Source organism: Vulpes lagopus, chromosome 24 (genome assembly GCF_018345385.1).
Source record: "Vulpes lagopus strain Blue_001 chromosome 24, ASM1834538v1, whole genome shotgun sequence".
In the NCBI taxonomy this organism is placed as follows: Eukaryota; Metazoa; Chordata; class Mammalia; order Carnivora; family Canidae; genus Vulpes; species Vulpes lagopus.
This window is the reverse complement of record NC_054847.1, coordinates 32,987,197-33,010,850: the sequence shown is the minus strand read 5'-3', so window position 1 is coordinate 33,010,850 and position 23,654 is coordinate 32,987,197. Positions and strand designations below refer to the sequence as shown.

At 43.7% G+C, this 23,654-nt stretch overlaps 2 protein-coding genes across 3 annotated transcripts in view; both read left to right on the top strand.

Annotated features, from left to right (window-relative positions):
* Positions 1 to 8,733, top strand: part of CACNB4 (calcium voltage-gated channel auxiliary subunit beta 4) — a 221,826-nt gene extending 213,093 nt beyond the window's left edge. For both annotated transcript variants that reach the window (XM_041739995.1, XM_041739996.1), the window contains one exon: positions 2,068 to 8,733. In XM_041739995.1, coding sequence (XP_041595929.1) covers positions 2,068 to 2,328 — 261 coding nt within the window. In that variant the 3' untranslated portion in view covers positions 2,329 to 8,733. The remainder of the gene's footprint in view (positions 1 to 2,067) is intronic.
* Positions 8,734 to 13,107: 4,374 nt separating this feature from the next.
* The window catches only part of ARL5A (ADP ribosylation factor like GTPase 5A), a 28,399-nt gene continuing 17,852 nt past the window's right edge, over positions 13,108 to 23,654 (top strand). The window contains exons 1-3 of the mRNA XM_041739582.1: positions 13,108 to 13,468; positions 22,339 to 22,399; positions 22,843 to 22,990. Of these exons, the coding sequence (XP_041595516.1) occupies positions 13,423 to 13,468; positions 22,339 to 22,399; positions 22,843 to 22,990 (255 nt within the window). The 5' untranslated portion in view covers positions 13,108 to 13,422. The remainder of the gene's footprint in view (positions 13,469 to 22,338; positions 22,400 to 22,842; positions 22,991 to 23,654) is intronic.

Here is a 23,654-nt window from a genome sequence, read left to right as displayed (position 1 = left end):
TCCCACTCCTGTTGTTCCCGCCTTACGTTGAAGAGCTTCACTGGGGTGAAGACTGGGATCGTCCTTAATTAGAAGAGGGAAACACGAGTGGGAATCCTGTTAAAAAAATCCAAACTCTTGCCTCACCGTGATCTACCCGAGGCAAAGTTACCCACGGCGGCCCTTTCCATAGAACTTTGCTCTCTGTTAACATATAATGACTTTTCCTCAGACAAAGTCATCCCTCCTGTGTCTAAACTCCAACAGGACACTCGCTACCTACTCAGTGCCACTGTCCATTACTTCTCCAGGTCACTTCTTAAATTTCTTTATGTAAGATATTTTGGGGCAGATGGTCCTTTCTGACGGCCCTTAACTACTCCTGCCCCTGCCTGGCCTGTCCCCCAGCGTGGTCAGTACAGAACGTGCCCTCGAGGAGAGGCTCTCTATCTGGAAACAGTAACAGATCCCTTAGTTTTCTCAGAGGTAGTGGGCTCCCATCTTGGTCAGTGGCTATAGCAGGACCACGTAGGGAAGTTGGGCACCACGCTTCAAGAGCCTACTGGAATGTCGCCCAACCCACCGCTGGCTGAGGAACACGGAGGCAGCTGAGCCCTCTTGTATCATGACTAGTTTTATACTAATGGGTTATATAATGATAATCATGATTGGAGATCGTGTAGCGCTAACTCCAAGAGAAAGGGCACTCCCTGAGATGCTATTATGACCATATTACTTTGCTACAGAATTTCATCTTTGTAAGCAAAATAATTACCCTACAAACAAGTAACTTTTGAGGCTGGAAATGAACATGGGAGACGTGCTGCTGTAATATGGACTCTGTGCGCGCCGGGACTGCTTCTGGCCTGGTTTCACTGCCTGTGTGCTAGTCCAAGTGTAGCATCTCCGCTGCCTAGTTTGGATTGGCTCTGAATTGTACATGGTGGGATGAGAAATGGACGATGCGTGAAGCAGTCTGCTTCTATAATGCAGGTAGAAGCGAAATGCACTTTGTTTATGAATATAACAGTCCAGACTCATCACCTCAAAGACATCTACCTAGAGTGGCTTTCCAGTTTCACTTGAGTTATGTGATGCCCTTTATCCTGGAGCCTATTTCTCTTAGTGACGATGGGTATTTAATTGTCAGACTCCCGGCTGAGGTTAAAGGCACAGGATGTGGCTGCTGAATGATTTTCCTGCTGCGTGAAAGTACGTGTCCCTTAGAGGAAATGTGGCTGGGTCCTTGGTGTCATCAGGACCCTCTTTCTTAACTGAGGTGACCTAACTAAGCAGAGAGACACAGCAATGATACATGTATTCCCATGATTTGAAGAAAAATGTTGAATAACAGTTTCTGAGCCATCAAACAAGTGTTTGACAATATTCATTTCAATGAATGGTATTAAAGGAATCTAGTTTCCATCTGAAGGTAATTTTTGCTGGACATTTCAGTCAAGAAGTAAGAATTGTCAGTATCAGTTAGCCAGCTAGCTCCATAATTATTCTAGACTCCTTTGGAAAGAATATTTTTGAGAGCTTAGCATTTATGTATAATGAAGAAACAAACACATCATTTTATGGGAAGCACGGATTATAATTGCACGAAAATATTTTTTACAAGTATAAGGACCATTCAGCTACATAAAGGTGAAGTGTGTGACTTTGGGAGGAGAAAGATTTTATCAGCCAAAGAGAGAAATAAAATAGCAGATGCTATTCTGAACCTTAACTTATTTCCCAATAGTAAAATGATCCTAGTTTTTGCAGTAGAAGTGGAGTTATTAGGTCTTCCTAGATATGTTAAGTTCTGTTCAGCAGTGAACTTTCAATCCTCTATTTTTAATAGGAAGCATAATCGTGTAGCATGATGTAATTAAATTCATAAATTATCAGCATTTCAGTATCTTTGCATGTTGTGCCCTAGATGAACCAGATCTTCTGAGTAGGACGTTTGTGCATCAAAATGCTTTATTAAGTCAGATAGTTGGCATTTATGGTGCAGACCCTACTGTTGCACATACATTTGCATATTCCAGGTGAATTAAGTTAACACGATCTAATCAATGGACGATCTGATATTTTTAGAGTCAGCGTATGAGGCACAGCAACCACTCCACGGAGAACTCTCCAATTGAAAGACGAAGTCTAATGACCTCTGATGAAAATTATCACAATGAGAGGGCTCGGAAGAGTAGGAACCGCTTGTCTTCCAGTTCCCAGCATAGCCGAGATCATTACCCTCTCGTGGAAGAAGATTACCCTGACTCATACCAGGACACTTACAAACCCCATAGGAACCGAGGATCGCCTGGGGGATATAGCCATGACTCCCGACATAGGCTTTGAGTCTGCAGAAGCAAACAAAAAATTCATCTGTTGACAATTTGCCATAGCACTGCTAGGATAAACCAATCATCTTAACTTGGCAAGTACAGCACGGTATTTACTGTGCTTATGGGCTGTTGTCATTTGATGCTAAGCAAGGGGCAAAAAACAACAACAAAAAAGTACGTTATGCCCTTAAGTCTAGATGGTTATTAGATGCCCAGTCATACAGATATTTTTAAGCTCAGCATTTACATAACAGTACCTTTTGTTTTCTTCATTAGATTTAGACACATCGATTTGTAATTTAGGGTACTTATCAAGGCACATATAAAATAATTTCCCATGCTGGAAATTCCAAATGACCAGTTCCAGTTGGAACCAATTTATAAACCAATTCCTGTTGGAATTTGGGTGAATCGACTAGAAAGTCTACTTGAGCATGTTGCAGTCAATTTAAAAATCTGAAAAAAAAAAAAAAAAAAACAAGACCCACAAAAACAACCAAAAACCTAATTAATAAAAAAATCAAAATACCAAAAGAAGCCAAAACCCGATATGGTATTTATTTGCTGGAAGCTAAATTTACACTTAAAGTTGAAATGTATAAACATTTTAACATATGTTAATGTAGACAGAATGGCTTTTCAAACTCACCAAATGTATTGATAGTGCCAAAAAAAAAAAAAACCCCACCTCAAATTAATGCAGAAATTATACACTCTCCTCAGATTTTAATATTTTTGTTTCTCTACTGGCACAACTGTTGTATTCAAAGTGTTTTGCTTTTTGTTTAGTCACTACTGTTAGCTTGTTTGAAGTTGGCAAAAAAAAAACCTCAAACTTTCTTTAGCAGTGAGAGAGAACACTATAGAGAAGCCCAATCATAGGTGGTCACGGGAAGTGGAAAAGGGGTGTTGTTTCCCCTTTCCTCACTCTGAGCACAACCACATACATCCAGGAACCTGAAGTCAGTGAGGATGGGCACAGATCCTCCTGAGCACGAAGCTAAACATCTCCAGATGGGAATTCATCTCTCCAGCTTCCCACAAACATGGGCCGGTATTTCCTGCCAGCACAACTGCATATCTTTCCATTGCTCCATTCAGTCTCTGTCTTCGAATATGTGAATGTTCTAGCCCTTCCCCAAATTCTTTATAGTCATGCTAACGACCTGTTTTACATGGAATCATTCAATTTTGATATCGACAGCTGTGTTTATACAAAATGATCAAATGAAAAAAAATGTGAAAACAAATGATAAATTTAAAAGCTTGCAATAAAAAGTAAACTCATAAATTCAGAGTATATTTGAATCGTAATTAAAATTGCAGCATTTTTATTGTCTAGAATTATAAAGAATTTGGAGATTGAGCTGCCTTATTTCTAATGAACAGTCCTGTTCACCTGTTAAGTCTTGACAGTTTTTCCAGTGGCTATAATTATGAAATTGGTGACCTTCTGTCTTCTATTATCAAGGAAGCCTTAGATTCACTGTGATCCAAGGGATTACTGAAATTGACCCTTTTATACAATACGCAAATATCTTTCAGAAAAGACTCTTGTTTCTAAAAGTCCACAATGCATGCGTTTTTCTAAAGCCCCAGTAGGACCAGGCATAAAAATGCCTTTCTACTGGCACGTGTCAGGAGGCCTATATTTTGAAGAAAATAATAGTCGATTTCTATTACCCTATTTTCCTCCCAAGCCTCTCAATCTCTAGGCTTTCAAAGCATGCACCAGTTAAATGATTTTCCTGACCCATGAAACCAAGTTCCACATTCTCGATTGTGATACACACCTTGAACCGCGTCATAATCTCCCACATTCCCTCCCCTCCTGTTCACCATGCATAGTCCATTGTGACCCTCTTCAGCTGTAACTGTCTAAGTTATCTCACGTATTTGACACAATCGGAAATACGGGCTCAGTCAGTTGTAAAGGTTAACATGTAATATTGGCCTGTGAGGTTCTTTTGTCATCTAGTGAAGCTTACGGAACTTTCAGTTAAGACATTTGAAAGAGCTGTATCCATTAGACACTTCAATAAACATATAACCTGCCATTACTGAATACTTGGTTAGAGCACAGAAGAGCATTTTCCAGCAAACGAAATATATTTATTACATGTACAGCACATATTTGCATGAGAAAGAAAACATTAGCCAAAACATTTTTCTATATGCTTTACTGGTTTCTTGTTTGTGCGCATTAAAGTATTTAATTGCAAAGAGTGCACCAAGGTGATAAATTTAGACTAGACAGCTGTTCAGCTTTTTCTGTAGTAGCATTAGCAATTTGGTCATTTAACTACTTTAAGATACTTACATTTTATGGCAGGTAGCTGCAACAGCATTTACATATATTTCCTAGTCAGCAAGATTACCATATTCTTTCAATTTTTAAAGACCACTTGTTTTTAAAATCCTCTCAAAGCCTTGTTTCTAAGTCTTCCATGTCACGCTGATAAAGAGAGAGGTCCATTCAATATCTGTGCACAAAACCAATCTGTCATTTGCCATCAAGTATCCGTACCTGTTCTGCTTTGCATTCTTATTCAAAAGCTAACAATCGTGGAAAGGGTAAAATATATATTTTCTTGATGGATATATTTAAAATTTTACGTTGACTTGGCATATTCTTTTCCATTCCTTTTGTAAAAAGTTTATCTTCTCCAAGTAAATAAGAGATATACATTTTCCTTTTTTAGTGTTAGAGTTTACTGTGTAAATGATGCTAAAATACAGATATATACGAAATGAAAGTTTTATTTTTGCCAAACATATCAAGCAACTTTGAAAAATACATATTCCACAAATACTTTGTTTTTAACTGATTTCATTTCAAAATAGCAAATGATAAGCAGAAGAAACAAGTCTTACAATGTCTTGAGGCTGTTTTACCTTGTAGAAGTCACATATTCCGTAACTTCAGTCTATGTAACATCAGAATATGTAAGTTACATATTCTGTGATTTCAGTCTGCGAACATGTAACACTGTAGACTCATGTGACAATGTGAAAATGTAGTTCTGGGGGAAAAAAAAAGAATGCAGTTTGTCAGTCCTGATGTTAATTCTCAAGGCTATAATGTGACTCCAGTATTATAATCAATGATGTTATCTTGTTTACTCCAATATTTAAAGCAACACTTGGAAATGTTTATAAATGACTGATGATTCTCTCTTATCTTTATACAGTTCTATTGGAAAGCATATTGAAATTAACAATTTGGACTGATAGCCTTTCCTAATAAGAGAGTCTTAATTACGTGACAATATGTCATTGCACTTAGTCCTTAATGAAATGAATTTTTTAAATGTAAAACAAATTCTAAGAAAATTATTTGTTCCCTTTGAATAATTTGTTAATTACTTTAATTATTATTGTTGTTGCTGTTTGCAAAATGTATTTTTGGAATGTTAACCTCTTTTCATACCTGCATACTTGAACTTGTCTTTTTGTGTGGGGGCCTTAAAATTCATAACAGGAAGCTAGGGCAGTGAAAGGGAGGGAGAGAAGGAAATTACGCCGAGAGATGGCTTGCAAATCTAAGCCCTGAATGAACATATCATAAAATGTTGTTAAGACCCAGGATGTCAGTCAAGAATGTTCCTAGGCAACCTTAATTTGCATGCTAGCATAATATTTTAGTTATACAATTTTATTTTGGTATTTGCTAAAAAATAAAAATTAGTGATGCCACTGTAGAAATTGCCCTATATATTAACATTTATACTACCTCTTCTCTAGAGAAGACAACTGTCTTTTAAGAGAAAAACACTTTTCAATAAGTAGTGATCAGATTTATTATGCTTGTTGCTAACCTAGCTGCAAAGCTAAGTGCATAAATCCTTAAAATATACTTTCCCTTTAAATTTTAAACTGTTTCCAGAGTACTCGTCACCCCTCATTTCTTCCATGTTGGTGAAGTTTTCTTTGAATTGGTTCACAGTTTATCAGGACGCAAGGTTAATTTAAGAAATCAGTCATCATAGGGGACAAAACACACTGCAAGGGAATTGCCCCTGTATGCAGTTTGTTTTAATATCTAGCTCTAAGCCTAAAAGAATGGATCCAAAAACTTGATATTTAAGTGCAGCTGGTTTGAAAATTCAAATTTTTGTTTATCCTTAATGTTTCCTGTGGCCAGTTAGCCATTTCCTAGATAAGGTATGCATTATCTTGGACTCCCATGTCATTGGAGTAAACTTCATACAGATGTTTTAAATAAATGGGAATGTACCCCTTACTTCTTTTATATTTCTGCCTTTGTGTTTCATGACAATGTTGCATGTTGTTTTCTTTTTAATTATATAAAATTCATCATTGAATGACTATATGAATGACATTATAGCAAATTCTGTAATAAAATTTGTTTTATTAGTTCCTCATATCTTTAAATATTGTTAATACTCTGTTACTAAGTTACTTCCTCCAACTGTGTCTATAGGGCAGAGAACAGGCCACCTCTTCTACATGATAATTATGATCAAACCAGTCAATACGATAGTTGTCAGCAGACAGCAAAGATAACATTTTTGTTGTTGACTTAAACAGTCAAATTAGTCAAAATAGTAAAACTGGGTTATATGGACAGAGAGCTACAGCATTCAAAAATTACTTTTCAAAGATTTCTTCTTTTCTTAAAATGAACTTTCTCAAGTGAAATACATCCTCTTCTAGCAACCATCTTTATCTTTTTGTGGATGGTTTAATCCCAAATACTTCCTGTAATTGAGGGACAGTATGAGGTGACTAGAAAATATCTCATCAGATCATGTCGAGCAGAGGCTGTAACTCTCACTTACCACGAGAAACTTCTAAATAAGAGTGAACAGCAAGAGTGTTGGAGAGTCATAGTTACATAGGAAACTTTCCTTTGTTTCTTTTGATGTATGTAAAATACTTGTAGAAAGATAGAAAATGTTCCTAACATCGTCTTTGAAGATTATAAGGGGTTAAAACCAGAGCTATGTGAGAACCCAGAGTGGCTGGCCTCTAGCTTTTTAATACTTTGTAAGTATTCTTGGTTACGTTTTGAACACTCAAATTTCTTGACAAGTGGCTGTCTGTGTTTATGTAGCGGCCACCCTGGCCCTACTTGCATGCCATTTCCACACACTTTTAACTGAAGTCAGTGTGAATTCTGTATGCATAAGGATGTATCAAAGATGCAGGACCATTAATGCTATATTGTTGCATACTATTTTTCATATGCCTTACAATATTTTCTGGGAAGTTATTAAAATGGGAGCATTTTATTGCCAAAATAAATCTATGTTGTTACTACTTATCTGCATTAGCAGTAGAAAAATAAATAATGTAGCAAAACGTATATTGTATAGTACAAAATTATAAAAGACATATATTTTGCCAATAATATGAAAATAGATCGAGGAGAGAGAGGAGAAACACATTTGTTATAGCACAAACTTATAACGAAATCCACTGTTAAATTCGGCAGTCATATTTTTTAAGAGCATATAGATTTAACTCTAAGTTTTATCAGATTTATTTCATCTACCATCTTTTTAACTTGCTGCTTGATACTTTTCCAGCAATTTACTTCATAGCCTTGCAATCTGTGGATGTAATTTATTTTACTTTATTCCCTTGCATAAAAATTATTAAATGTTATTTTGTGATGAGACTCATACTATACTGTTCTTATTTCTGCTCCTTCAGTAACAACTATAAAAAGTAATGGCAAGTGAGCTCATTGTGCTTCTCTAAATTTTGGACATGTTTGAAATGCTTTGTATTTTTCACAGCCTAAAGTCAGAATGATAAATAAGATGTCCCAATAACAACAACAAAAAAAGTAAAGTATTTAGGGATTCTTCAATTTGTTTTGTACTGAATACTATTTTGAAACATAAGTTTAATGCCATTAGCTGTTTTTTTTTTGAAGGGGTGGCGGGAGGGGAAAACATGAATTTATTAACACTAAAAATAGTGTTAGTTATTTTTAACACTAAAAATAGTAAAAAGGCAAGTTGATGTAAAAAGATTTTACCAATTACTCTGAGGGCTGTTGGAATCCCAAGCTATTGCTATATCTCCAGGTACAAGTGGAAAAAAAAATATTGCCTTTGTCAAATATTTTTTTCCTTTTTTTGAATTTTAGTTACTTATTTTAATAATTTACCCCCTTTTATTTTTCTTATATAGGTAAATGTGTAGCATTCTACAAGGCATGCTGGGTAAAATATACTATGCAAATGTGTACAGTGCTGCATGTTTTGTTCTCCCTCTGCTTTAGTGGCTTTAAAGAAAAAAAAATGTGTTGTTATTTTTGTGAACAAAAACATTTAACAAAGAAAATGCAGAGTGCATGCATAGAGTATCCTAATTTCTATGGATTTGTTTTATGGAATTTAAATGTGTACAAAACAACTGCATTAATTTTTTCTTTTGTATAATAAATGAGAAAACACTAAAACCAGCGTTATACCTCTCCTTTATATTACTCTAAAAATAGATATTTATATTTACATCATTCTAGAGGTATGTTCCTATACCTCTTGCAGGGAAAAAAGGTCTAAACACTCTCACAACACGGGTTAGTTAAATGATGATTTTCTGAATACTCTGCTAGGTGCTATGAGTTATTACAAAAGAGTATTATATTAGGAAAGGGGCGTAAATTAAATACAGACCTGCAAAATAGAATATATTAAAATACATATGCAAAATAGGATCGAATACAATATAGAAAAATAAACTAGATAAGCTAGAAACCCCTGCGTGACACGTGTGGCAGTTACCGGCCGTTTCCATCTGTATCCTGTGCCCATTAGTGTTCCACGGAGGGCGTTAGGACTTGACGTTTCGTGTGCTCAGTGTCAGCTCACCATACTATGACTTGATGGACAGGGGACTTTTCTTTGATCATGGCGCACAAGAAGTCCAAAAGAAACGTGTCCTGTGTTGACTGTTATCATTGTGCTAACATCACACGATGACTTCTTGCAGCCAAGCAATTTCACAAATATTATTTAATTCATCTGATCATCCTGGGAAATGGACAGGGCATAGATTATCAGCCCTGACTACAAGTGAGGAAACCAAAGATCATTGTAACTTCTCTCTGCAAAGTATTTTCATCGAAAAATACGTGTATCAAATACTTTTAAGCCGGTAGTCATGGAAGCGTACAAAACAACTCCTGGAATACAGGAAATGTTGGCTGTGCCGTGAATGCACTTTAGACACTGGAGAAATGCTCTACGGGGCTGGCCGAGCGAGGGAGGCATTTCAACCAACATCCTGAAACTCCCAGAAGGAAGAACTGCGGCTCACTGCAAGGACGCCCTCAGCCTGCCCACGTGCTGAAGCCCCCTCCCTGGCCATCAACACGTCTCTACTAAGAGGACGGGTTGTGCAGGAATGTTGTTGTCCCGTCATAAAACACGCAGATTAGCACGTGGTTGGACTGCAGAGCACAGCTCTTGCCGTGTTTAAGGCCCGTTTCTGACACTGACCAGCTATGAGCTTGGGGCAATCGCCTCACTTGCCAGCACTCCAATCTGTTTTTGTAGAGCAACTCTCCTTGTGGTTACAGGTCCCATTCCCTTGTTTCTTTGTCCAGTAATTTTTTATTGGATTCAAGATATTGGAAATTTTCCATTGGGGATGACTCGGTCTCGTAGTCCTCTAGAGAACGCTGGACTTGTTTTGACAGGCAATTGTATAGGAGTTTGATCCTCTCACGATTTGTTTTTAAGCTCCTTTAGGACTGGCCTAGAGTAGGACCTTTTTCTTAGACTCATACAGCTCCTCTTCCAAGGTCTCTGGGATGTCTACCGAGAGTCCCCAGTAGGTAGGGGGTGCTCTTCACTCTGATCGAAGGAAGGGAACTCAAATGATTGCTGGCCTTTAGTAAGCTCCAGGAATTACATTTTGCACAGCTCCCTGGTACTTGTTTTTTTCTTAGAAATTGTTATTGGTCCAGCCTCATGGGGTTTCTGCACAGGTACAGGTTGATAGGCAGCCAAAGACTCAATGGCCCGACGCAAGCAGGTTTCTGGAGCTTTCCTCTGTATAGCTCCCTCCTTTCAGCCACTCCATTTCACAGCTACCTTGATCTCTTGGAACACTGATCTACACCTTCAATTCAAGGAGACGTCTAGACTCAATCTGAGTTCCCATCCCCGCTGTCACTGGCTAGGAATTGCCTCCAGGCAGAAAATCCAGGTAATGGTCAGACTTAACCGCATTTGGGTCTCTTATCAGGGATCACAATCCTATGCTGTGTGTTGCCCAATATCTGAAAACAGTTGTTTTCTATATTTTGTTCATCACATCGCTATTATCATGGATAAATTAGTCTTTAAAAATTTCTATAAGTCTATTTTCACAAATAGCTTCATACTACTCCATAAACATTTGCAATCACTTCTATAGGAGTTCCAAATTTGTATTTCACCTATGGGTCCCTATGCTTGGACAATATTGTATTAGGCAAATCCTTTTATTCTTTGTCCTTTTTTAAAGAGACACTTAGAAAATAATCTGGGAAACCAAGCCTTCATTCCACAAGTTAATATGGACGTGACAACCACTTAATAAGTGGACAGAGATATGTGGACGGTTTGCAAAATGTCCCAGAGCTGCTAAAAGCACCACGTGCAAGAATGGAAATATTAAAGAGTTGATGTAAATGAGTTATGCAAACAATACTGTTGTTTTTCTAAAGCAGCCATCGAGAGTACTTTATTATGTAAATATAAGCATAACATAAAATATATTAATATAGTAATTTTCTTTCTCTTCATATGTCTCCTCTAACTTTGCCTTTTCAACCATAAGCCCCCCCCCCCAAATTAAAGGACTTTTTTCTTGTAGTTGTTCAAAAAGAGACATGTTTTAGTCATCAGTGCTGCCCTTTGCTTTATAGGTACAAATTTTCTAGCTCAGTTAAGAACTGTAGACTCTCAAGGTCTTACTTGTATTTTTTTAAATATATATTGACAGAAGATATTATATGGCCAGTAGATTTGGGGTGAAAACATGTAGTTTATTGTTGATTTTGTTTAATTTCATTTTGCTTTTGAGGATCGAGAGTCAGTACAGCCCAACAGTGCCTTTTATAGCTTCCTCACTTTTTTTTTCCTCTCCTTTTTTTTTTCTTTTTTCTTTTTTAAATCAAAGTTAAGGAGAATAGAAGGGCATGGAGCTGTCTCTGATTTCTCTGTGAAAGAGAAGTAAACAACCTTAGTTCTTTTTTCCCACCTCTTGCCTTTAACAAGAGTAGAGGCTAGTTAATTGTCAGATTATCAGATGATTATATCATTGGATGACCTAGAAGCAAAGAAAGGCCTTAGAGACAAACCTACTACATTTCCATATGTTAAAACTGAGGCCTAGAGAGGTTAAGGAACTTGCCCAGCTGAAAAAATAACACCTGTCAGTAGAACCTGGTATCACCTAACCAGGTGACGCCCTTCCATTCTAGTTCTCACCACATGCCCCAGAGCGGAGGGCTAAGCACGATGTGACACTTGCGTAGCATGGGACACAGCTATTCTAGGTGTGCAGACAAGACGACTGGAAAGCAGAGAAAGTATTTGACCAGCTGTTTAACCAGTTTGCAATAATGGGAATGACAGCTGGAAAGGCTCGTTGGGGCCACATTCCGGAGGAAAGGGAGTATCGAGGGTATCGAGGGTATCGGGCTCTCCTAACCTGTGAGTGGCGCTTGGGGCCACTCGGACTTCGAGGCGGAGGGAGGCTGCAGGAGGCGGAGCCGCAGGGCCACTGGCCTGGGTTCTGGAGGGACCTGGGGCTCGGTGCAGGGGGGATGCGGGATCGGGGCTGCAGGGCTGCGGATGCGGAGCCGGGGCTACGGGGTCAGGGATGCGGGGTGGGGGATGCGGGGCCGCGGTTTCGAGCTGGGGATGCGGGGTCGGCGCTGCAGGGTCAGGGATGGGGGGCCGGGGCTGCGGGTACATGGTCAGGGATGCGGGACCAGGGCTGCGGGGTCAGGGATGCGAGGCTGGAGTTGCAGGTGGGGCCGGGGCTGCGGGACCGGGGCTGCGGCGTCGGGGCTGCGGGGTCAGGGATGCAGGACCAGGGACTACGGGGTCAGTGATGCGGGGCCGGGGCTGCGGGGTCAGGGCTGCGGGGCCGGGGCTGTGTGGCCGCGGATGTGGGGTCGGGGCTGCAGGGTCAGGGATACAGGACCGGGGCTGTGGGGCCGGGGATGTGGGGCCAGGGATGCGAGGCTGGAGTTGCAGGTGGGGCCGAGGCTGCGGGACCGGGGCTGCGGCGTCGGGGCTGCGGGGTCAGGGCTGCAGGACCAGGGGCTGCGGGGTCAGGGCTGCGGGGCCGGAGCCGCGGGGCCGCGGATGCGGGGTCGGGGCTGCAGGGTCAGGGATGCAGGACGGGGGCTGTGGGGCCGGGAATGCACCGCTGAGGATGCGGGGCCAGGGATGCGAGGCCAGAGTTGCAGGCGGGGTCGGGGCTGCGGGGCCGCGGCTGCGGGGTCGGAGAAGCGCGGCCAGGGATGCGCGCCAGGCTCGCCATCCATATTTATATCCCAGCTCGGTGGAGGAGCCGCAGGGAAAAACATCCAGCGGCCGGAGGGAGCTTTGGGAGCCGAGTCGCAGGGGCAGCCCGCGCGCCCGCCCGCCGCGCCCCCCGCGCCGCCCGCGCCGCCCCAGCGCCCCCCCGCGCCCCCCGCGCCCCGCCTATGCAAATACGACGGCCCGGCGCGCCCAGGCCCCGCCCCTCCGGCCGCGCGCCTGCGCCCTGGCGCCCCGCCCCGCCCCGCCGCCCCGCCCCGCCCCGCCCGCCCGCCCGCGTGGCCGCCACCGCCGCCGCCCGGAGGAGCTGGGGGAGGACGGTGGCCCGCGAGGCTCGTCGCAGACAACGCGGCGGCGATGTCCGCGAGCCCGGCGGGTGCCGCGGCGGCAGCGGCGGGGCCTCGCACGCGGCAGGGCGGCCTGGGCTTCGGCCTCCCCGCGGTTCCCAGGAAGCGACCCGGCGGCCGGCGCGGGGGCAGCAGCGGCAGCAGCGGCGGCGGAGGCCCCGGCGCGAGTCCCGCCTCCCCTGCAGCCTGAGCCGGCGGAGGCCAGGCGGCCCGGGGCGGGGGGGGCTCCGCCGCCCGAGGATGGGAATTCTGCTCACCAGGATCTGGAGGCTGTTCAATCACCAGGGTGAGGGCGCGGGCGGGGGCTCCCCCTACTTCCCGAGGGCGGCGGCGGCCCGGGCCCGGCAGCGCCGTCTCCCCGGGTCGCGGAGGCCCCGACGTGCCGAGGGCCCGGGGGAGCGCGTCCTGCACCTGCATCCGCCCTGCGACCTGGGCCCGCGCCGGCCGGGTGACCCGCCCACGGAGCGCAGGAGCGGCGGGGAGCGCGAGGGTGCAGTGGCCCCGGACCCGGCTCCGCGACCCTCCCTGCGCTCCGTCCCGGTCGGCGGCCCCGCGGAGGCTCGCGTGGGAGAGCGAGCGCACCTGCCTGCGGGCGACCCCAGAGGGGGGCGTCGGGGCCTGTGTAGGGACGTGCAGGCTGCGGCCCCCGCGGAGGCTCCCACAGGGCGAGCCCACCTGCCTGCGGAGCGTCCCTAACCGGAAGTCGTCGGGGGCCGCTTAGGGACGTGCCGGCTGCGACCCCTGCGGCCCCTGCGGAGCTAGCGCACTTGCCTGCGGGGCGACCCTAAGCGGGGGGCGTTGGGGGGCCCATGTAGGGGCGTGCCCGCTGCGGCCCCCGCGGAGGCTCCCACAGGGCGAGCCCACCCTGCCTGTGGGGCGTCCCTAACCGGAAGTCGTGGGGGGCCGCTTAGGGACCTGCCGGCTGCGGCCCCTGCTGAACGAGCCTACCCTGCCTGCGGGGCGTCCCTAAGCGGGGGAGGCGTCAGGGGTCCCACATAGGGACGTGCAGGCTGCTGCCCCTCGGAGGCTCCCACAGAGCGAGCCCACCTTGCCTGCGGGGCGTCCCTAACCGGGGGCCGTCGAGGTCGTTGGGGGGCCGCTTAGGGGTCTGCCGGCTGCGACCCCTGCGGCCCCTGCGGAGTGAGCCCACCTTGCCTGCCGGGCGTCCCTAACCCGGGGCATCGAGGTCGTCGGAGGCCGCTTAGGGACCTGCCGGCTGCTGCCCTCGCGGAGGCTCCTACAAGGCGAGCCCACCCTGCCTGCAGGGCGTCCCTAACCGGGGGCATCGAGGTCGTCTTCGGGGGCCGCTTAGGGACCTGCCGGCTTCCGCCCGGGGCCTGTGGCAGCCTACCACCCAAGCCAGCGCAGGTGGGGTTCCGCGGGCACCTGCCTGCTTCTCACGCGGGCTGCTTGCGCTGGGCTCGGCTCCGACGCGGCTGGAAGTGCGGGTCTGGCCCACTAGGACGTGCTACAGGGCGATGGTCTACACCTGAGGACAGGGACGCGGCTTGAACAGACCCCGTGGCCCCTGGATGCGGCATAGTACGGGGTGCTCGCTGGTCGCTGGTTTCTGTCTTAGAGTCAAGTTGGAGGGTTTTCATTTCTGCCATCGGTAACTTAGTGTGCTTTTGTCTTTGGGGTCAGCTGATGTTGGTGCCACATCCCAGAGCTTTCCAGTAGAGACAGGAGCGGTGGCATCTGTTAGGGTTGCTGTGTCCCGGCTTCCTCCTTCGTGATCCAGCAGCTCCTGTAAGAAGGTGATGTAGGCCGCCGGGGGGCTCAGTGGGTGAGCTTCTGCCTTTGGCCCAGGTCGTGACCCCGAGGTCCCGGGATCCAGTCCCACATTGGGCTCCCTGCATGGAGCCTGCTTCTCCCTCTGCCTAGGTCTCTGCTTCTCTCTGTCTCTCATGAATAAAATTAAATATTAAAAAAAAAAAAAAAAGAAGGTGATGGGAAGGCAGCAAACCCAAACTTGCAATTGCTTGTGTATCTAAAAAAGAAAAAGGTAAAAAACAAAAACAAAAATAAAAAAGAAAAAGGTGGTAGTGTAGATCACATGACCCAGTGGAAGAGCAATATTTTTTTTTTTCTCCAAGGTATTTTATTTATTTTTTTCTTAAAGCACGGGCACACAGGCCGGGAGGAGAGGGAGAAGCAAGCCCCGCAGAGCAGGGAGCCCATGCAGGACCTTACCCCAGGACCCTGGGATCCTGACCTGAGCTGAAGGCAGATGCTTACCCCGCTGAGCCCCCCCGGGTGCCCTGGGAACAGCAGTATTTCAAGTGATTTCTCTGATACAGGGATTTTTCATAAAGTGGAGAAACCCAGTTTTAATCTGCACTGGCTCTGGCTGGCTGTTCCTGTTGGAAGAGGGGAAGCGAGATCCCGTCCTGTAGTTGGGTCTAGATGTTCCCAATGTAGAAAACACCAGGGATCTTGACTGAGTGGCTGTGGACCTTACAGATCTTGAAAAAGTAATCTCGAGGTCTCAAGAATGGAACTGTACAGTGCGGTACAGTTGGTGGTGGTTGATGGTAGATAGGATCTATTCTGGTTTTAACCTCCTTAATTTTTGTATTATTGTTAGTGAAGCTAGTATTTCAACTCTGCTATGAAATTTATAGTGATTGTCGGTTGAGCTCTAGTCCTGTAAGAAGAATGAAGTATCTCTTTCTGTTTCGAGTCAGTGATAAAATTATTTATGTCTGTAACTTAAGAATGAATTAGCTTTGCCAATAGCTCCTTGCAAGTAGTAAATAATGAGGATGTTATTACATCATTACTACTAAAAATTGCTAATAGCGGTGTTCTTATTGCCCGTATTTGTGGTTATTTTTGACTGGGCACTTATTTCAGTGTTGGAAAATTAATAGTAAGAGGAACTAATGCAGTTAAGTTTTAGAAATTTAAATCTCAAAATATCGTGAAGATGTGAATAAACTATTCTGCTAAGTGATGTGATTATCATCAGTAGGGTCACTTTTCAAAATATTCACCATTAAATCTAATGTCAGATACTTGGTGGCCTTTGGGTACTTTTAAATTGGAAATATATAAGTCACATATATATAAATATATATGTCATATGTGTCAGATATATCTTGGATGCTTTATTTTACACTCAGAAGATACATAACACAATCTTGTGTTCTTTGCACCTAAACTCTTGGAAGGAAGATTGTAGGGGATTGCAGAATTGGCCATGCTAATGAAACTTAATCCATACCATATCGCTCTTTTCTGAAACACCTTTAGAATAATTTCAATTTAAGCATCGCTTGGCTGAGTGCACAGTGAAAGCTAATTGCATCCTGCCCAAACTTGAAAAACCAGAGGTTGCCTTTAGGTGATGTTTAGGTTCAGTAGAATATAAATTTTGTGTTAGATGCTGTTGTATCCATCATTTAAAAGGGGGAAAAAACCCATTTCAACAGTTCTTAGCAGTTATTCTTTCCCCAGAAGAAACTGAGGTTCCAGTGGAGCAATTCTCCGAGGCCACACATAAATGCCAAATTAAATCACCGAAAAAATATGTTGCAGACATTGGTCTTATTAAAGAAGAGATTGGGGGGCGCCTGCGTGGCTCAGTCATTGAAGCGTCTGACTCTTGATTTCAGCTCAGGTCTTGATCTCAGGGTTGTGGGAGGGAGTCCCGTGGAGGGCTCTGTACCGTCTCCGCGCTGGGCGTTGAGCCTGCCTCAGCTTCTCTCGCCCTCTGCCCTCCCCCACCCCGGAAAAAATAAGAAAATAAAGAAGCGATTGGCATAATTTTTTTCTTTGATTTTCTTCCCTGTTAATTATTTCTCAGTTACTAAGCTACAAGCCTTTATTACATTAGGACTTTGAAGAGTTGCCACTCGTGTCTTTTAATATAGAAGGGCTGTGATCAGTGGTTTATTAAATATTTTTGAGCAGCTGTTTGTGCCAGGAATTGTTGTAGGTGGTGGGGATAAAGCAGGGAACAAAACACACAAATCCTCCCTGCCTTTATGGAGTGTTCATTCTAGTGTGGGGAGACAGAAAATAAGTTAACCCCATCCCTATAGATAAAATAATAGCAATTAACATTAGCTGACTTGTGCAAGGTGAGGTTCTCTTTTTTTTTTTTTAAGATTTTATTTATTTATTCATGAGACACAGAGAGAGAGGCAGAGACCCAGGCCGAGGGAGAAGCAGGCTCCCTGTGGGGAGCCGACGCGGGACTCGAACCTGGGACCCCGGGGTCACGCCCTGAGCCCAAGGCAGAGGGTCAACCACCGAGCCCCCCGGGCATCCCCCAAGGTTATGTTCTAAGTGTCATACACAGATTGGTTGATTCAGGCTTCACTTAAATTTATTCGTTACGACAACACTGTGAGGGACAGCGCAACACTTGTTTAAGGCTCCACGGTTAAGAGATCGGCCTGGGATTGTGACGTGGGTCATCTGGTGCTGTGGTCAGTGTTCTTTTAAAACAGAAAAACTGTAGTAGAAGGATTCACGTTAGGGCGGCCGAGGTGAACTAGGAGTGAGTGGTGAGGTCTCCTTGCTGACGGCCGTGTGACAGGTGGCAGTCCCTGGAGAGGACTAGGTCGCGGGGAGTGTCGAGGCCGCCGCTGGGGCCCCGGGCGTGGACTGGGACCATAGGCTCGGCTGCCGTCGTCCTTGCAGGTAGGGTGAAGCTGGGTGCTGCCAACACTTGCCTTCCCGCCGCGCCGGCAGCCCGCGGGTGGACAGGCTGGGGGATGCGGCCTCAGGGCTGCGACCGACCCCGGCAGGAGGCCCTCCCCAGGATGCCTCCCAGAGCTCCCCGCAGCCAGGAGGGAGGACTTCAGCCCAGCAGGTGCCCATGCCAGGCCCGGTGAGGTCCGCGGCCCCCTCGGGCCGGGCCGCTCGCGCAGCCAGCGGACTCTCTCGGGGACCGACAATACCGTCAGCCCTCTACTCATTACAGTTATTTTTTATTAGCCAATCCCTCATTACTTTGCTCCTCTTTAACAGTTATTTTCTTTATATTAAACTTTGCAAGTTCAGATCATTGTGTGGTCTCTCTTTCCTGACTGCGTCCCTAACCATGCCGTGTGTAGTCATCCCTTTCATTCAGCAGCCTCTCAGTGGGAAACAAGTTTTCTTTTTCATTTTTCCTGAAACCTCACTATCACTGTATACATAGCAAGTTTGTTTTCAGACTTTTGTCTTGATACTTTTAGATTTTGAAAATTGAATTTTTAATACCAAGTGACCTGATCAGACCTTTATATCTCCCAGATCTGGTTTATTTCTTTTTTTTTTTTATATAAATTTATTTTTTATTGGTGTTCAATTTGCCAACATATAGAATAACACCCAGATCTGATTTATTTCTGTGTACCCTATTAAGCATATGCTCTTTCTAGGCTGTGTTCTAAGGATTGGAAGAATGATAGAGAATATGACAAATGGATGTTTTGTTCTATATAAGATAAAATTAGGGTTTCATATAGTATAGATATGAGGTGAGAATGAAGAATCAGGATGACTCTCAACTTATCTGCCTTAGTATTTGTGTTTTTTTACTTTGATGTGATTTACAGAGATAGAAGCCTTCCAGGGTGACAGTGACATCTTCTTATTTAATTTACTGACTGGAGGAGCATATCTTGACTTCTAGAACCTGACAATGACTGGAACTGATAGGCTGCCTGGGCGATTCGAAAGAGAGGGAAGTGCGGAAACAGGAGCATTTTCATGACAAAACAGTAAAAGTAAATGATAATTCAGAATTCTGTCCAAGCATTATAACAGTGGGTAGTTGTTTGGGGTTATCTGAATAACTGTTAAGAATGCTGTGGCATAGATACCCCTTTATTTATTTAATTTTTAGAAATATTTTATTATTTATTCCTGAGAGACACAGGGAGAAAGAGGCAGAGACACAGGCAGAGGGAGAAGCGGGCTCCTTGCAGGGAGCCCGATGTGGGACTTGATCCCGGGACCCCGGGGTCTCGCCCTGAGTCACCCAGGCATCCCATGGCATAGACTCTGTAAAAGAAATGTCATACTAAACACTAGATCTGTAATGAATCACATGCATCAAAGAATTGGAATAGCTAAAAGTTTTACTACGTTTTCCCGTAATAACATTATCTCCTATTATGCATGTTGTATTTTAGGCTTTGCAGCATATTTGTTTTGGAGTAGCTTAGAACACTCTTTGGTTACAATTTTTTTTTCTTTTTTTTTTTTGGTTTTGTATAGAATTCTGTTCCATGTTGGTAATGGGAAGAATAGGCTGAGGTGGTGAAGGAGCCTAAGGATTTCCAAAGGAAGTTAATACAGTATTAGAAAGGCTGATGGCCCTAATGTGAAGATGGATTTATCAAGTCATTGCAGCCTGTGAAATACTGCCTCTGATGGGATTCCATGTTCCCCAAGTAATCTGATTTTAATTCAGCCACCCTCCAGCCTGTGACTTTTTCTTAGGGAGAGACTGCACTGGTCAGGTGGTCTCGAGCATTTGGTCTCATTATATATGACTCGTTCTGGCGTTCTTGTTTATGTATCAGTGTGTGAATTACCTTCTCTGAGTCCTACTCGGAGATAGTAGCAGGTTGAGTTTGTGGACCTCGGAGAGGAAGGGCCGTACAGTAGGCACATCCGTCAGGGAAATGTCACCCGATGAGGCCTTTCGGTGGTCATGCAACTGAATTTACCTTAGCATGCCCTCTACATGTTATTAACCCTTTCTTTAAAATAAGTGTCATCTTTGTGTCTGATAATTTTCTCAGTTCCTTTGCCCTAGTCACCTCTGAAGTGAGAGTGGGCCCTGAATCTTTAAAAATTTTTTAAAGAGCCTATATGGGGGAAGTGTTGTCCTGTGCCTTTATAACCCTAGTGGTTCTAAGCTGCCCGCCCTTTTTTCAAATAGACCAGTGATTGGATTAAATGGATTGTATTGAAACTCTATTTACTCCATCGTCCATTTTTTTGTATGATAGGAATTCCCCTCCATAGTAAATGGCAACTATTTGGAAAACCCTGCCATCTGACTGAAAAGGCTTTTCTTAAAGATATCCTTACTGTGAGGTGTTATGAACCTCAAATTATTGATTTTTTTAAAGATTTATTTATTTATTTATTCATGATAGAGAGAGAGGCAGAGACACAGGCAGAGGGAGAAGCAGCCTCCCTTCAAGGAGCCTGACGCGGGACTCGATCCCGGGACTCCAGGACTGCTCCCTGGGCCAAAGGCAGGCGCTAAACCGCTAAGCCACCCAGGGATCCCCAAATTATTGATTATATTTATGTTCCTCATTATTTATAGAATGAATATTAATTGGTTAAATATGTATTGAGTACTTTGTGCCAGGAAAAGTTGTAGTTACTGGGATTATAAAGATGAATAGCATGGGATCTGTAGGCTTGAAAGGTGCCTCATTAAGCTTTGAAGGCTAGTGTATGTGTCAATAATTATAAGTGTGACATTAGAGGTATTTTAGAAAAGCCCGAGAAAGTGGGGGGGTGGTTTCTGGGGAAAATTAATTTAAAAGATTAGTAGGAATTCCCTAAATGGAGGACTAGAGAAGATAATTCCAGCTCAGGGAAAACTGAGTAGAGTTAGAAAAATGTTTGCTGGGAAGCTATGTGGCCTATGTGGGGAGAATGGCTTGATTTCAGTTAGACACCTGGGGACAGTGGAGAGAGCGAAAGCTGAAGCCTGGTCAGTTAGGACCATCTGTGTTTAGTAGGCTGAGGACTTGTGCCTTGTGTTCCTGTCAAAATGGAGAGCTGTCATTTTCTTTTTATTTATTTACTTTTAGAGAGAAGGACAGCGGGTGCGTGTAGGTGTGGCGGGTGGCAGGAGGAGACATAGAGAATCCTGAGCATAGAGCAGGCTCCCCGTGAGGCTCAGTTTCACAACCCTGAGATCCTAACCTGAGCTGAAACCAGGAGTCACACAACCAGCTGACCCACCAGGCATCCCCAGAGAGCCTCCGTTAACCATCGTGGTGGTGGAGGACAATGACTGCGGAGACTATAGAAAGGTGGATTGGAGGCAGTCACCCGGGGAAGGCTTTACAGTAAGAAATAGGGGGGCTACACCAGGACAGTCAGAAGGAGGCAGGTTCAGGATATAGTATTGAGGGGGAATATGTAGAGCTTGATGACAAATTAGATGTTGGGGTTGAGGGAAAGATTGAATAAACTCCAGGGGCATCTGAATTTATGGCAAAGCCATTAAGCAAATTAGGTATGATAGAAATAGAAAAAAAGATGTGAATGTTGGGTTTGGGGTATGTTGAGTGGCGCTGTGTCTGTCTACTAGATAGGTGGGGTTCTGTTGGTTACCAGTGAGTCATAAGACCAGCTGCAATCCACAGGGGGTCGGGAGCCTGGGAGGACTCTACGGGGCATGAGCATCCAAAGGCCATCTTTGGAAACGAGGTTCTTCCCCACAGTGCTAGCTTTGAGTGGTCCTTAGGTTGCATGGAAATAGACGGGTCCTAAGAGTGCCCTGCTGAAATGTGGGGAGAATGTACGAAGACAGACAGCTCTGCGGAACATAAATGTCTTTGAAGGCAGACCCAAGGAAGAGGAGTCCGTGGGAAGAAAAAATCTCAAGAGACGAAGGAGGAAACTGGTGCCATAGAGGCCAAAGAGGGAGTCACTGCCACCACAGTCCTACATCCTGAGATTTGGTTGTTACGTTGGAACCACTGTGTTAAACGTACTCCGTTTTTGATCACCAGTGTTGAGACTTGGCCCTCTTGCTACCAGATTTCAAGGCTGACCTTTTTTTCTTTCTCATTTATCCCACCTCGCATACATATACCCAGTTGATGCCTAAAATTCACAGTTAGAACTGAAATGGCCTACTCCGGTATGAAACGTTTACACTTTGAGTCATTTGTCAATTGTGATTACATATGGGATACTTTAGTGAGATAAGACTTCCACAGAGCAGAGAAAATATGGTGCGTCTGGCTCCTGGAGAGATAAGAGTTCTCTGTGTGGAATGAGAGGGTGGGGACGGTGAAACAAATGGCACACTCCGCTCTTGCTGGCATAGTCTTGAATTCCAAAAGGGTAACAAGTGCCACGTATGGAACTATAACATAACTGGAAAGAATGTATAAAATAGGACATATAAAAATGTGTGTTTTTAATTAATAAATGGCTGGTGTTTCTTTATTTCAGAGCACAAGGTTATCATTGTTGGGCTGGATAATGCAGGGAAAACTACCATCCTTTACCAATTGTAAGTGTTAACTACTTTAAAATGTTCATTTTATTGTTTACAGTTATTTTTTTCTGCCTGGGTGATATTTGGTTAACAAAAGCAATACAAAAATTACATGGAACCCAAATTATTCTGTAAAAAGGTAGCTTGACTCTAAACCAGGAGCCAGATTTAAGCAACTGTTTCAAGAGAACTAGAAATTTATATGACATTGAGCATGTTCAGTTTTTTTGTAGAAAGTAGAGAAATACTATTTATATAATTTCTGGGAATGAATCTACAGCATTTCAGATAGTTCACTATCTAGTTCCATCTTTTTAAACCCTTAACACTTATAAGTTAGCAGAAAAAGTCCATTTGGGTATAAAATATAAAAACTCATGCTGGTTTATCCCTTGAATGAAAAATGCTCAGTCTAGCTAATTGCTAATTACAATATATTTGAACTTTTTTCCCCCCAGTTCTATGAATGAAGTTGTACATACATCACCTACAATAGGAAGTAATGTAGAAGAAATAGTGATTAATAATACACGTTTCCTAATGTGGGATATTGGTGGCCAAGAATCTCTTCGTTCTTCTTGGAACACTTACTATACTAACACAGAGGTAATGTTTCTTAATATACTAAAAACTTCTATGAACAGAATGCTTGGGAAACAACTTCTAGATGTGAACTCTTATAATCTTTTTGAAATATCCCAGTATGTTAATAAAAGTAGAGTTTAAACATAGTGGAGTCTTTGATTCCTTGTTTTGGGGTCATTGTATATCCACTCTCATTGAACCTCTGTAGGGAGAATTGGAATGAGGGGTGATTGATTACTCTGATTATGTATTGATCTCACAACTTAAATAGTTGTTTTTACAGTGAGTTCCATCTCACAGTTTGTCTTACTATTTAATTTTTGTAGGCATAGAGAAAATCCTAGTTAAATGAGAGGGTTTTGGAGGATTGAATCCTGGCCAAAATTCTTACTATGTATGCTCTTTTATGTAGCACGGTTGCACATGAAAGAATCCTTTTCTTTTTGGTCATAAGCAATTTAGACATAACCGATGGGTTTTTTTTGCATGTTATTTCCCAAGAGGAAATTTTAGACCCATGATATTTGACAACTTCATTATATCGATCTTATTAATTGAAAGGCTGTGACAATTGTTTCTGTAGTGCTGATTATAAGATAATAAAACTTCAAATGTATATAAAGATGAATATTATGTCTTTAATATTATGTCACTATTAAGTGTCTCTAATGAGTTGGTCCCCTAA